General features: G+C 40.1%; 1 protein-coding gene across 4 annotated transcripts in view; it reads left to right on the top strand.

The window, feature by feature from the left end:
- Positions 1-13,737, top strand: part of CADM2 (cell adhesion molecule 2) — a 370,367-nt gene that overhangs the window by 279,536 nt on the left and 77,094 nt on the right. For all 4 annotated transcript variants that reach the window (XM_088667995.1, XM_088667996.1, XM_035116024.3 and 1 more), the window contains one exon: positions 4,176-4,266. In XM_088667995.1, the coding sequence (XP_088524121.1) occupies positions 4,176-4,266 (91 nt within the window). The remainder of the gene's footprint in view (positions 1-4,175; positions 4,267-13,737) is intronic.

Raw genomic sequence — 13,737 nt, forward strand, 5'->3', positions numbered from 1 at the left:
AGTGATCAGTCCATTACACATCCTCATTGTAAATCAGGTAGTTTTGAATCAAAGGAAAGCCAGTTGCCTCCAGGAAGCCCACAAGAAAAGAATGAAAGAAACAACTTGTTCCCTCCAGGAAACCATCAAGTAAAGAATGAAGGAAACCATTTCTTTTCTTCAGAACCCATCATTATATGTGTTTCTTATATTTATCCACAGTGGTGGCAGTTATAACTAAACAAAGCCATTGGAAACACTTTTCCAGGTGGAATCTGATAGGGAAGTGAAGGGATGGCTGCAGTGCTACAATTTTTCCTAGTATGATCCAGCAGGCATATCAGGGCTAAGAAGTGTTTTCCTTAGACGTAGTCAGAGGAGACTGTAGACATTTATGCTACAGACCTTTTCTAATGAAGCTAGGTCATGTGAATTTGAACATGAACTGATGGGCTAATTAGACACTGTTTTTTGTAGTTTAACGGGTAATCAGGTCAGAGCAAGGTTATTGCAAGAAATGGACTTTACTGCAATGAATAGTGATTATTCACATGGCTAATGAAAGCTGAGCTTCCCAAATGAAAGTGTTAACAAGCCGTGAAAGAATAGAAGTACTTCTAATTAAAAATGAATATCAAATGCAAAATACCAAGAGAAGAAGAACTGCAGGCACCAGATTCGTTTCCAAAAAAATTAAGATGTGCAAGCAAATGCTACCCAAGCTAGATAGTTGAAATCCATCTAAGTAATGTGGTCACTTTACTGTTTGGTATTTTGAAAGTACATGTTCTGTGTAGTAATTAAGAGTCTTTCAACCTAAGAATAAGAATAAAACAGAGATGGCTAGCCTTCTTCAGGCTGAGAGCCAAATTGACCCCTGATCAATCCTCCAGGGCCTAACTGGGAATGACTGGTGAGTGGAACGTGAGCACAACCACTTTTTTCTATTATTATTTTTTGAGGGACACATTTTGAAGGCCTTGAGGGGTCAAGAAAACCTTTTCGCATGACAGAAACATATCAGGAGGCATATGATAGTGGTTGATAATATAGACAGGTAGATACATAGATCTAGATATATGAATTTTTTTAAAATACAAAGTTTGGGAGAAAATATTTAATGGTTTTTTTTTAAAAAAATGAATGGACAATTTTAACAGGACTTGGAGGACACACAATTTTTGGCATCATGGCATCGTAGTGGTTGCAGTAGGTTTTCTTTAAAAAAGTAAACTTTTGTGGGTCTTGGGGGCACAATAAACTTCTGAGGGGGGTGTTTTATACAATGTATGAGCAATGGGTAAGGCATCTGGGAAATAGATGAATGGCTGCTTGATTCCATGATTGAGCAACATATTGCTATGCACACACACACACACCCCAAAATCTCTGCAGAGCAGTAACAATATGCCAGGGTTTCCAGGTTCACCTTGGGTCATGTTTCCGTTATGAATTCAGGGCATGGTGGAGGCTGTAGCGTTTTAAGTTATATGTTTTATTTTACACCGATATACACCTGAATCTACATGGAGAGGAAGAGAGTCCACATCATTACATTTCCAGAGTGTCTTCTTTTCTTCTCTCTTAGCTTCAACCAGCTTGAGTCCAGAGGAGCCAGCCATGTTCCCCAGTCTCTGGGTTGCAGCCTCTCCAGCCAGCAGCCAAGATGGTTCTGGGCTTTGTTCTCCTTTCTTGTTCTCAGCATGCCCCTGCTCCAAGCTACTCCTCCCCACCCATCTGCAATTCTAAGCCTGTCCCCTCACAGTCAACTTGTGTGGCAAAGTCCCGGGCCCCGCAGTTCCCTTACATAATAAACACACAGACACAAATGTTTAGAATAATGGGATAAAATAGGTCACAACTTTATTCATTACAGATGTGAGCGGTTTCACTTAGGCATTGGGTGAAACTGGACTATATCCTGACTCCTGCCTGTCTGCAGGGAGTCTCATAAGGGTAAACCACCTTTAGGGGGAGCTCTATGATATACATCAATTAATAGCACCCCAGGGTCACCGAGGGGTCGTGGCATGGCCCTAGCCCACGCCCAGGTTTCAGACAGGATCCACACCCCCAGATCCCTTTAACGGGATACCCTTAACGTTGAGGTGCAGGCAGAGGCAACAACCTTCCCACCCATAAACAAGGCTTACCCAATGCCTAACCGCCACTCGAGCCCCAAAGGTTCAACGCCAACACGCTCACACCTGCAACCAATCTCTAATGCCCTTAGCTATATCAACCAGCCAAATATTTCCCATATCAGAAAGGTGAACACCATCACTGCGAAACAAGGCCTCCTGGTCAAAAGTAATGGCGGGGAACTGTGTCACCTGGCATCAATAGTTGCACCTTCCGTGCCACCACACAATTAGCAATTTTGTTGACCATGTTGATTGCCGCAGGGTGGGGGCAATCATGCCAACAGCGCCTCTCCAAAAGCTGGAACCAGATTAAAGTAGAGTCTGGGTACAAGGCAGCCAGCCCTCCCACCAACCTCATTGGCCAGCCAGGAGGGCGTGACGCGGGTGGGAGTCCCTGTGAGGTGGGTGGCATCCCTCCTCCCACAGCCGGGTCACTGGGAGGTCCCAGATGCCCTCCCGCAACACCCCCCCCCCAGGAAGGGGAGCAGACTTGGCAACCGCTATCTGCCCAGGCCTAAGGATTCCTCCTTGATGTGGGCCATCAGTACCTTTTGTCACTTTAACACCTCTATAGCAGATGAGACCCTGGCTTGGAAATGAAGCTTAGCTTGTATTTTTTCATTGGTCTGGAATCTTCCCTTCAATACTCCAAATATTAGATAGATCATTCATTAATTTCTTGGGTTTTAGGGGGGCCTCCCCCTCCAAATAAAACCTCACAACAATATATATTTATCATAGTGAGTGGATGGTGCTAGTAGGATAGGAGTCAGCAGTTGTCCTCTAGGAATGTTTTGTTTTTGTTTTATTTACTACATTTATATTCCGTCTTTCCTCCAATGAACTCAAAGTGTCATACATAATTCTCACCACATATTTTATCTTCAAATAACCTTGTAAGCTAGGTTAGGCTTTGAGAGAACTACTGTTTCAAGGTCATCCAGTGGGCTCTGTGGCTGAGTAGGGGTTTGAACTTGGGTTTCCCCACTCCGGTCCTGAAAGACCTACATTGGCTCCCAGTACATTTCTGAGCACAATTCAAAGTGTTGGTGTTGATCTTTAAAGCCCTAAATGGCCTCGGCTCAGTATACCTGAAGGAGTGTCGAATATTTTAAAGTTTAGCATGGATTATATACAACAGTGTGGTAATCTTATCTGATGTCCCCATAAAAATGGTTTGAGGTTTGTTCATTTTTTAAAAAATCAGACTAAAAGGTATATTCACAAAGGAGGGAAATACTGTTGCATTCCTGAAAGTATATCCTCAGGTATACGCAAGGTTTTTTAAAAAAGAAATTTATAAGAGCTCATGGAAGACTTTCTATTATGAAGTCTGATTACTATGCCAGTAAATATGTTCATTTGAATATACTTTTAATGCAGTTTTTTTTGTAATAACATTCACATCCATCTACAAAGAAAAGGCTGTGTGGAGTGCTTGTTACTCATTTTCAGGAAATTCATGTTTCTGTTTTCTATTTCAATTGCAAATCTGTTTATAACCATGTTCTCCTAGGAATGCCCGCAATGATGTAGGGGTGTCTTTATTTTCCTCTAGAACTCAGCTGTTGCTTGTTCAGTGATTCATGCAGTACTCAAGGCTACAGAATGGGGCAGGGAAAGGCTCCAGCACACTTTCTGGAGAGTGTTTCTGTGTGGCAGTGAAGGTAGCAGGGCTGTGTAAAGGTACATGGCTACCGAGTTAATAGCAACACCTGACACTAGCCACTGATGTCATCACCTGTATCAAGCATGGCTAGTTGCTCCAGAAACTGTCCTGGCAGCTTTTTTGTTACAGTGCAGCACCCCCTTGTAAGGACATTAGGCCCCCATCCATATTTGGTGGTGCTCAGTGGCAGAAGCTACAGTTCACCAGCAAGCCTCGGCACAATCTCATACTACCACCTGGTCTCAGAGTTGGCAAAGGACAATATATATTAGAATCTTAAAGTCCATGGATATATAAGTGAAATCTCACACTGTTTAAATGATTTGCATAATACAATGGGTGTCCAGTTTTTATGTAATTCATCAAATATTATCTTTTTCTAGATCTTCCATCAGTTAAAATAATACCTTCCACGTTATGGCCAGAAGAAGGACAATCTATAACTTTGATTTGTGAATCCAAAGGAAAACCACTGTAAGTGATTTAACAACCAATATATTTTTGTTATATTCTTTATTCTCCTTTGATTGCAGCCTCTGACTGCAAAACTCTACTGTTTTTCTCTTGTCCTGGGGTGTAAAGTGATCTCCGGTACTGAAAACCCCTTGAAGCATGTCTTCATTAAGTGCCTATGGAAGACTGGTCTTTTACTTTGTCATTTATTTTAGTTTTGGAAAGGATTCCTGCTGTGCATTTTTTTTAAAGTAAGCTATTTCAACCTGAAAGGATTGCAGGCTTATTTGCTGTTCACATCGTCAGACTGATGATAGGTACATATTCTCAAAGCCTCACATCTGATGAAAAAACTTCTAAAATCAACACATTATTTTATCCAAGCAAAGTGTTGAACTCTTTGCCTGCTTTGGTTGTCATTTACATGGTAATTGGAAATTTAATGATATATGCAAATTGTCTTTTCAACTATCTCACTTTTAAAAATAGCATTAAGAGAGTGAAGCTGTATATGTTTGAGTTTCAGTTGAAATTACTTTTTTCTTCACAAACCTTAAGCCCACTCACAAACTCTTATTATTCTTACTACTACTACTACTACTACTACTACTAGACAGCATCTGCCACTTGAGGAGAAAACAGAAATAACCCCACTATTGCATTACACTTCCCAGGCATAACCTCCATATTTATTTTTATTTAGTGTATTTATTATCCGCCTTGGAACTGAATGTCCCCCAGGGCAGATCACAATAAAATACAAATTACAGGCTGAATCCATTTCACAAATGGGACTTGGGTCTAGCAGACTCATATTCATAAGAAAGGCTTCAGGAGTAAACCCAAAGGAATCAACCATAACCGCTGCCTTCCAGGATATCTTTGAGAAAAGAAAAGGCTATGGAGTAAACTGCTCACAAATCCAGAATGGAGTCTCTAAGATGGTTGGATGGCGTATTGTATGCCTCCTTCTGGCAATTCCCGCAGCCAAGCTGGTGCCAATCATACTGCTCTGTTTTTCTTTGGACCACTTCAGCGAGGCTGAGAGTGGGGTCTTGTTGTCTGGGCAGCCCAGGACCTCCATACACACTGCCCAAACTAGCACCTCAGAGAAGTAAAAAACAACATGGTTATTATGCGTAGTTATGAGCTATTGGCCTCTGTAGCCACAGCAGGCGCTGTGATTCTCCAGCGGTTTGACTTCATCCCTAGGGGTGCACTCCATTGACTCTTGAGACAGACATGCCAACAAAAAAACCACTTCACTGTTTTTAGGAGAGGAAGCCCTTCTAGAACACAAATGATATAAGAGGAATTTAGCTTTTTTTTTAAATGTAATCTCTCTCTGCTGTGGCTTTGTCTCTAGTCTACTGGAGTTTAGCCTGTTATTTGCCTGTTAGAGGTGACACCAATTCTTCAAGTGCTAGCTGGCTGTTCCTGATACATGTGTGTCCAGTTTCTTCTCCTGCTGCTGCTCTTTTTCTTCCATAGCTAGTGCATAAGCAGTGTGCAAATCAGCAGTATGTCATTGCTTCAAGTCTATAGCTCTCTCTTATCTGACACTGCCTTCCTTCCTCCTTCCAACCCATTATTTTTCCTAGCTTGAGGCTTCTTTCCTGGGTTTCTGGTCTCCTCTCCACTCAGGTAGGCTTCTGGACAAAGCGTCTTAATTTTCTGTTACTCACTGCAATTCTTCATGTTCAACGAACTTCAGCTGTCCATCTGCTCCCTGTATCTTCTTGGTCACCCTGATCTGGGTGCTCTGTAGCTGGGCTTCTGTGTAGTATTGAGATAAGGCTCTCACCTACTCACTTAGGCCCCATTTGCACTGTATCAATCCACTTTAAGTGATCATAGAACTTTTGGAACTATAATTTGTTAGGGGTGCTGGCAGTTGTTAGGAGACTCACATTCCCCTTAAAGAGCTACAATTTCCAGAGTGGTTTAACAATCAGCCCCTCTTGCCAAGGCAGTCCGGGAATTGTAGCTCTGTGAGGGGACTAGGGGTTTCCTAACAACCTTCAGTACCCTTAACAAACTCTGGTGCCCAGGATTCTTTGAGGGAAGCCATGCCTACTTAAAGTGGCATGATATTTCTTTAAATGTATCGTGCAGATGGGACTTTAAAGGTAAAGGTAAAGGGACCCCTGACCATTAAGTCCAGTTGCGGACAACTCTCGGGTTGCGACGCTCATCTCGCTTTACTGGCCGAGGGAGCCGGTGTTTGTCTGCAGACAGCTTCCGGGTCATTTGGCCAGCATGACAAAGCTGCTTCTGGCAAACCAGAGCAGCGTACAGAAATGCCGTTTACCTTCCTGTCAAAGCGGTGCCTATTTATCTACTTGCACTTTTGATGTGCTTTCGAACTCCTAGGTTGGCAGGAACAGGGACTGAGCAACAGGAGCTCACCCCGTCGCGGGGATTCAAACCACCAACCTTCTGATCCGCAAGCCCTAGGCTCAGTGGTTTAGACCATCGTAGAGACTCCAAACTCTTCTTCAGCTGCATGTGGGAGACCATCACAGTGAATTTCACAGTTCTTAAGAGAGCCACTGGTGTTGCTGCTGGTAACATTCTGCTAGCTTTTAGGCTTGCTGCTGCATCTGCTCCAGGAATCTTACCATTCTTCCTTCTATTTTACCTCAGGCACTTGACACACAGTCCTCCTTTTAGGAAGCAGAATCCCACTTCTAGCACCAGTGTTAATGCATTCCCAATCTCCAACCAGTTGGTGTGTGGTGTGTCCTACCATGTTAATTTGAGCAGTTGCACATTCTGGGAACTATTCTTGTAAGTAGCTCCCAAATCTGTCACCATGATTCTGCTTCATACAAATGCAGGACCACGGCACGATGGCAAAATTGACAATGTGAACTGGACCACAATGTGAAACTAATGTGAAACTAATGATACTGAATCTGAAATTCAGCAGACACCACTCTCTCTTTCTGTCTCTTTTTCTGTCTCTCATGCTTCCAGGCCATTTCCAAGGGTCCCAACTCCCCCAAAAGATTTTTCAAATGTTGCAATGGAGCAGATGGGGAGGGAAGCCTTAATGTGCAGAGCCTGTGTGCAATCTATGTGTAGTCAGAAAATTTGTAGCTGTGTTTTCACAACCTACATTGAAAATGTGGCACTGAATGCAGTTCCCATCCAGGGGCATCTTTTCACACAAATAGTACCACCACATAAGCTTGGTGGAAACCTATACTCCTGGATGCTTCTGTGAAGGCTGTCTACAGGTGTGAACTGGTGAACATGAAGACAGCATTATAGGATCAGAGACTTGCAGAGCCAGAAGGGACCCTGAGAGCCAACCCCCTGCAGTGCAATGACATATGCAGGCAGGAACAATCAGTGGACTTTACAATCCCCTTTTGAATTTATAGACTTGTTTAATTCTTCAGGACTTTAGCACAAAATTAAGAGGCTGAGAGAATGCTACCTGGAATAAAATTATGCTCATCACACATTGGGTCATTTTGAAAGCGCAACCCACACTGGCTCCATTTTTATGCCAATTTCCCTGTCAGGACCTAAAAAGGCTGAGGTCAGGGCGTGTCTGGCTTAGGATAAATTGATGTGCTGATTAAATGTGGATATAATGTTTTTTATGGTTATGATGCTTGTCATGATATTGTGCATATTAGAATTTGTGCACCCTTTCAAGTGTGAAATATTTTTCCTCCTTTCACTGCTTCTAAGCAATGATGCTTGGCAGATAAGCAAATGGTAGTTCTGTAACTGAAAGTATGCAAGAGCAGGCTGTTTGAAGCAATACATTTTGATCTCCAAATGCACTATGCATAGTTCTTATCAATTAACACCTGTAACAATTCAATGGAAAATAATGATGCACATGGTGTAGAAGTGGTAAAGGAATGCACTCTCAGAACCTGTAAAAATACCCTGCCAGGAAGAGAAAAAGTCTGTTGCTTCCTTCTTTCAGTCCTCTTTCTCTGTAGCAGATACCACACTTTTAAAAAATAATTTTCTTGCCACTGTGCCCAGAACTCATAGCCAGACAGACCTTATATTTGACAGGTGTCAGACAGGAGTTAAGATTTTCCTTTGTCTATGTGTCTTATTCAGAAACAGTACTTGGGCTGACTAATGGTTACTTGACATTAGATAGGTGGCTTTTCTCCTCTTTGTCTTTTTAAAGCTCAAGTTTTATTATTTGTGTCAAGTAATACAAAGTAACTCAGAATGTCTTGTCTTCTTGGATTCTGCTTGATTTAAATGATTTGGAATATGTGTTTCAATCTAATCCCTTTGTGACTTTTAAAGAACCCTCTACCTTTCTTAGCTAATGCTCAGAAACAGATTCAGCACATATCTAGAAATGTAATCAGCTTGATGAACAGAATATGAGATCTTACAAGAATAGTAGCTACAGGGCCAAATATATATGTACCACAATATTTATTAACCTTCCCAGAGGCAACACACATTTCTAAACAAATTATGCCATATATATTATACTAGCAGAGGGTATCCAACCCTGTCCAGGAATTTTTAGAAACCAAAGATATATTTTGATTTTAAATGGATAGTGCAATTTATGTTTGGACCCGTCACACCAAAAACCAGGTGAAGTCATGCCAAAGTCACATCCAAACATCAGTGAAGACTGCCATCCTCACCTCAGAAACCCTCATGCCAAGTTTGCCATCAAATGCATGCCAAAAAATAGGTGAAGTCATGTGAAATGGACATTTTGGTCTACCATCTTGATTCAAAAGGTTGCCTGGGTGTCCAAATTGTAACAATATCCACCACCCCCACCTTGGGAGCACTTGTGCTTAGCTTGGCAATAATATCTTGAGAGGCAGCCAAACCTATGCCAAAAAACCAGGTGACAATTCAGTCCTGCACTTTGATTCAAAATGGTGGCTGAGTTTGGCAATGATATCTCAAGAGGCATCTGAATTTATAGAGAACAAATTGACAAACAGACTGACAAACCACTCTCTAAAATGCATAGTGAATGATGTTGTTGTATCAGTAAAAGTAACTGAAAAAAATATGACAGGTAAAACAAAGATTTCACATGTAGCATTACATGAGCACAACAGCCATGACACTGTAGTGGTTGCTTTTCCTTATGGTGCCTCATCCAAAAGACATGTCAACACAAACAAAAGGATGCATTACAAAAACTTTATTGACTTTATTGATCAGTACCACACTTTGCAATCCACACTGAATAGTGCATTCTAAAGTATTCAGCATACTAAAATAATACTGGAAGCTGAACAATCCTCCGAGTGTGGAAATTCTGCTTTTTTTTAGCAAGGCTCCCATCTCATGTTGTGTTTAAGACTATCTCAGAGGGATGTGCTATTTTCACACAACATATCATTTATATAAAAATGCGCTCTGCGTACAAGGTATGGAAATATTTATGTCATTGATTCTGTTAATATAGAAGATATGCTACTTTAAGGAAATATAAAAGGGACGCAGGTGGCGCTGTGGGTTAAACCACAGAGCCTAGGGCTTGCCGATCAGAAGGTCGGCGGTTCAAATCCCCACGATGGGGTGAGCTCCCGTTGTTCGGTCCCAGCTCCTGCCAACCTAGCAGTTCAAAAGCACGTCAAAAGTGCAAGTACTGGTAGATAAATAGGTACCGCTACAGTGGGAAGGTAAACGGTGTTTCCGTGTGCTGCTCTGGTTTGCCAGAAGTGGCTTTGTCATGCTGGCCACATGACTTGGAAGCTGTACGCTGGCTCCCTCGGTCAATAATGTGAGATGAGCACTGCAACCCCAGAGTCGTTCACGACTGGACCTAATGGTCAGGGGCCCCTTTACCTTTATGCTACTTTAAGGAAATATATTTGCTCTTGTTACCTTCTATGGAATATGCAAACAAAATATAAGGTGAAATTTATCTACTGTATTTTGAAACGGACACATTCACAATATCTTAGCTTACTTTTAAATATCTTGAGACAAGCAGAGTTGTGAAGGATTTCAGAGTGAGAAAAGTAATTTATCTGCTACTGTCTTCAAATGGAATGTCCATATGGCTTGGCTGTATGAATAATGTAATCTTGCAAAATCCCATATTTTGAAGAAACTGGAACTAGAGAACAATGTTCACATGTCTATCTATGTGAATAGACACTTCAAGCAATTGACTTCAAAAAGTGAACAACCCTTCTCACAATGCATTCCTTCTATTTTTATAGAACATCATTAAAACCAAAGCATTTGAAGAACTTGGACCATTTTTCATGCTAAATTTTGTGCTTAAGTACAAATATATACTTTATGTGTGAAGGCCTTTCCATTGTGTAAATCCTAATTTCTCCATTTCAAAGCAAGGAAGGCCTCCTCTGATTTTTGATACTATTTGCCTATATTTCTCCTGTATAAATTCTGCTATGGTAATCGGAAGAGTCAATTTCTCTATGTTCCATCTTTAGGAAAAGCAAACTATGTATGTACAGAAGAGACAACCTTCACTTTGCTGGTTCACCTATTGTAGAATAAACACTTGAGGGAGGCATGCCTGGCACTGGCCCTGCTAATCTTTAGCACTAGGTTAAAACCTTTTGTTTTGTCAGGGTATTTTAAACTATGGTATTTTTTTCTGGTTGAAACATATTGTTGGTTTGTTTTGTAATTTTAAATTTATCTGGATACTACTCAGAAATTCATTTTTGACATGGAGTGGTTTATACACTTTTAAAATTAAAGCAAAATATAGAATAAAATTATGTGCCCCTCACAACTAACCACAATGTGTATGTTTGAATTCAGTAAAGTTCTACACAGAGTAGGCCTAGTGAAATTTATGGCCCTATGTGAATCATGTCCATTAACTTCAGTGGGTCTACATTGAGTATGACTAACATTGGATACAACCCTTAAGAAGCTCCCTTTAGTGAGGTGATTTTTAAGGATCAAATAACTAACCCTGGAATAAATTATAAAATGTAAGAAATGACTTTGCTGTGGGTAGAGATGTTATCAAATGTAGATGGCGTGGTGGAAGGAGAAATCAGCCTGCATAAAGAGAGAGTGGCTAACCTCTTTTCTTCGTAATACATGACTACTAGCAAAAAGACCTATTGTCTCTGGCTATCAGCTGCTCCCTGTTTTGTGTGTTCTGGTCACTGAAGTGCTTCCTCAAGGTGACTAACTCTGTAACATAAAAAGAAAACTTGTAGAACAAATACAGTTGCAAGTAAGGCGTAAATTTGTCTCAGTGTATCTGTGTCATGATTAGACAGACATTCAGAAAGTGTTCCCCCTAGTATAAAGTTAGGATTTTAGAGACTAACTAGGATGGTTTCTATGATACATTAGGTTGAGTCAGGTGAGAACCTATGATGACTGATAAGTATTTCCTGGGTTGCATGGCTGGCAACTTAGCATGTGCTCCTGCCCTCCCTCCTTGCAGGAAGCACTTCCTAGTCATCCATATGTGTGACACTGTGGACCATCTCCCAGACCAGTTACAGGTAAGCTACTCCAATTTCTTTGTGGAGAAAGAAATTCATTGGATGCGGTGAGCCTTAGTACTCTTTGCCAAGGCAAGGTACTTGGTTTCCTTGCTCTAGCAGTGTGAAATATGAATGAGGCACACAAACTTAAGATCAGATACCTAAAGATCTTAATGGCTATCCTCAAAGACTCCAAGAAGTCACTGCTAACTTCTGCTTGGAAAGGATGGGTAGTAATAATTGGAAAAGTAATTCAGATAAAGCCTTTCGATATTCATTTTCAAAACATAAAGTCAGAATTGGGGTTTAAAGAGTATGTAAGCTCCCTCTTTTCAGGAATGTGGATTATATTTCAGAGAAGAATGCAGTACTCTTAAGGTTACAGCCCTAAGCACACTTACCTGGAAGTATGCCTACTGGACACAATACGACTTGATTTGCAGTAAACACAACACAGGATTGTGCTCAGAGGCAGAGGTTCCAAAAGTTGGGAACAGAGTCAAACTTTAGTTTCTCCATGAGGTTTGAATGAATATATGAATCAAAGGCTAATATGTAGGTCACTGCTCCCATTACACTATTTATCAGGGTAAACATTTACCATATTCATTCAAATGTAGGAGATATTAGTAGATATAATAGAAACAGAAGAAGCTTATTTCTTGATATAATTGACAGATGATTGACAGATTCCAGTAATCATCCAGTAAACATTTAAACAAAAATTAAATACTTGCCAAACATCTATACCCAAGACCATCAGGCAAGGTTTGAGGAACTTGTGGGCAAAATTTGTTTGTATTGATGACATCAGATTCATATAATGCATACAAACTGTACATCGGTCGGACTAAAAAGCTACAAAGAATCATTTGTGTTAAAGACTTTGCTCAATTACTTGGACTATCAATAAAGTATTAACAAATGGAACTCTTGGTTTATTTTTCTATATGTATTTCTAAAACATTGCTGAGTAAATAGGAATAATGTAAAGAGCTAATTTTTTTTTACTCATTCTCCATAGCTGTCCTAATTACATGCAAAACAAAGACTATAATTGCTATTTGAGCTAAGATTTCTATCAAAGCTGACATGGGTCAATTTAAGTATGCAAATAATTGAAGTAGACTGGGATATATGCCCAGAGATTTGAAAAAAATAAAATATGACAAGTTTTTTATATATTATTGTACTCAATTTTCATTTTAAATAGTTTTAACATCTGATTTTTTGTTGTCTGCTACCATAATTTTTTTAAATCTCTCCAGCTGCCTACTGTGTGAAATTTCCTTTGAAGCTAGATAGCTTTGAAGAGACTGCTTGTCCCATAGTAGTCAATACTGACTTTACTACGGTAATTGTGCATCAGCAATATGGTGTATGTTCAATTACACATTCTGAAGTCCTACAGAAGTCACACCTGAGGATGAATATGACTCCATTGAAGGATAGGTGCCTTGTAATAAAAAGCCAGTCATTTTGAAGTATAAATGTTAGTTTAGTATCCCTATTCACAAATATTACAATACATTTAAGGCTTGGAATTGGTAATGTAGCATTATACAGAGAGTTATACTTATAAAAATGCATCATTTTTGATGAGGTGTAAACACATACTATAATAATATATTCAATTTCAAGTTGCAGTTAATAGATTTGCTGTCATGCAACTAGATTTTCATTTTCCGTTTGGGAATCCCTTTGTCCCTACAAAGCAGCAAAATTGGTGTCATAAAAAGTGTCATGGAAGGAAACAGGGAGAAGCATTAGAGCCAATTTATAAATTACACTTCACAGTAAAACTCTCACTATAGTACCTAAGAACTTCTCTTCCAGATGTCTGTAAAGTGATCAGATGGCTTAATGGGCTCTGTTCAGTAAAGAGCTTTCTTAAGACTCAACTACTTTTCCTACAATGTTTGCTCCAAAAATGGTGCAGAAAAAAATACATTGTGAAGGAAGAAAAATCTAAATGCAGCCTGTACATGTGATACATCATTGAAATGCATTTTTTTCTTTCCCTTGAAATTATGGAAGA

Source organism: Zootoca vivipara, chromosome 4 (genome assembly GCF_965207765.1).
Source record: "Zootoca vivipara chromosome 4, rZooViv2.hap1.1, whole genome shotgun sequence".
NCBI classification, from domain to species: domain Eukaryota; kingdom Metazoa; phylum Chordata; class Lepidosauria; order Squamata; family Lacertidae; genus Zootoca; species Zootoca vivipara.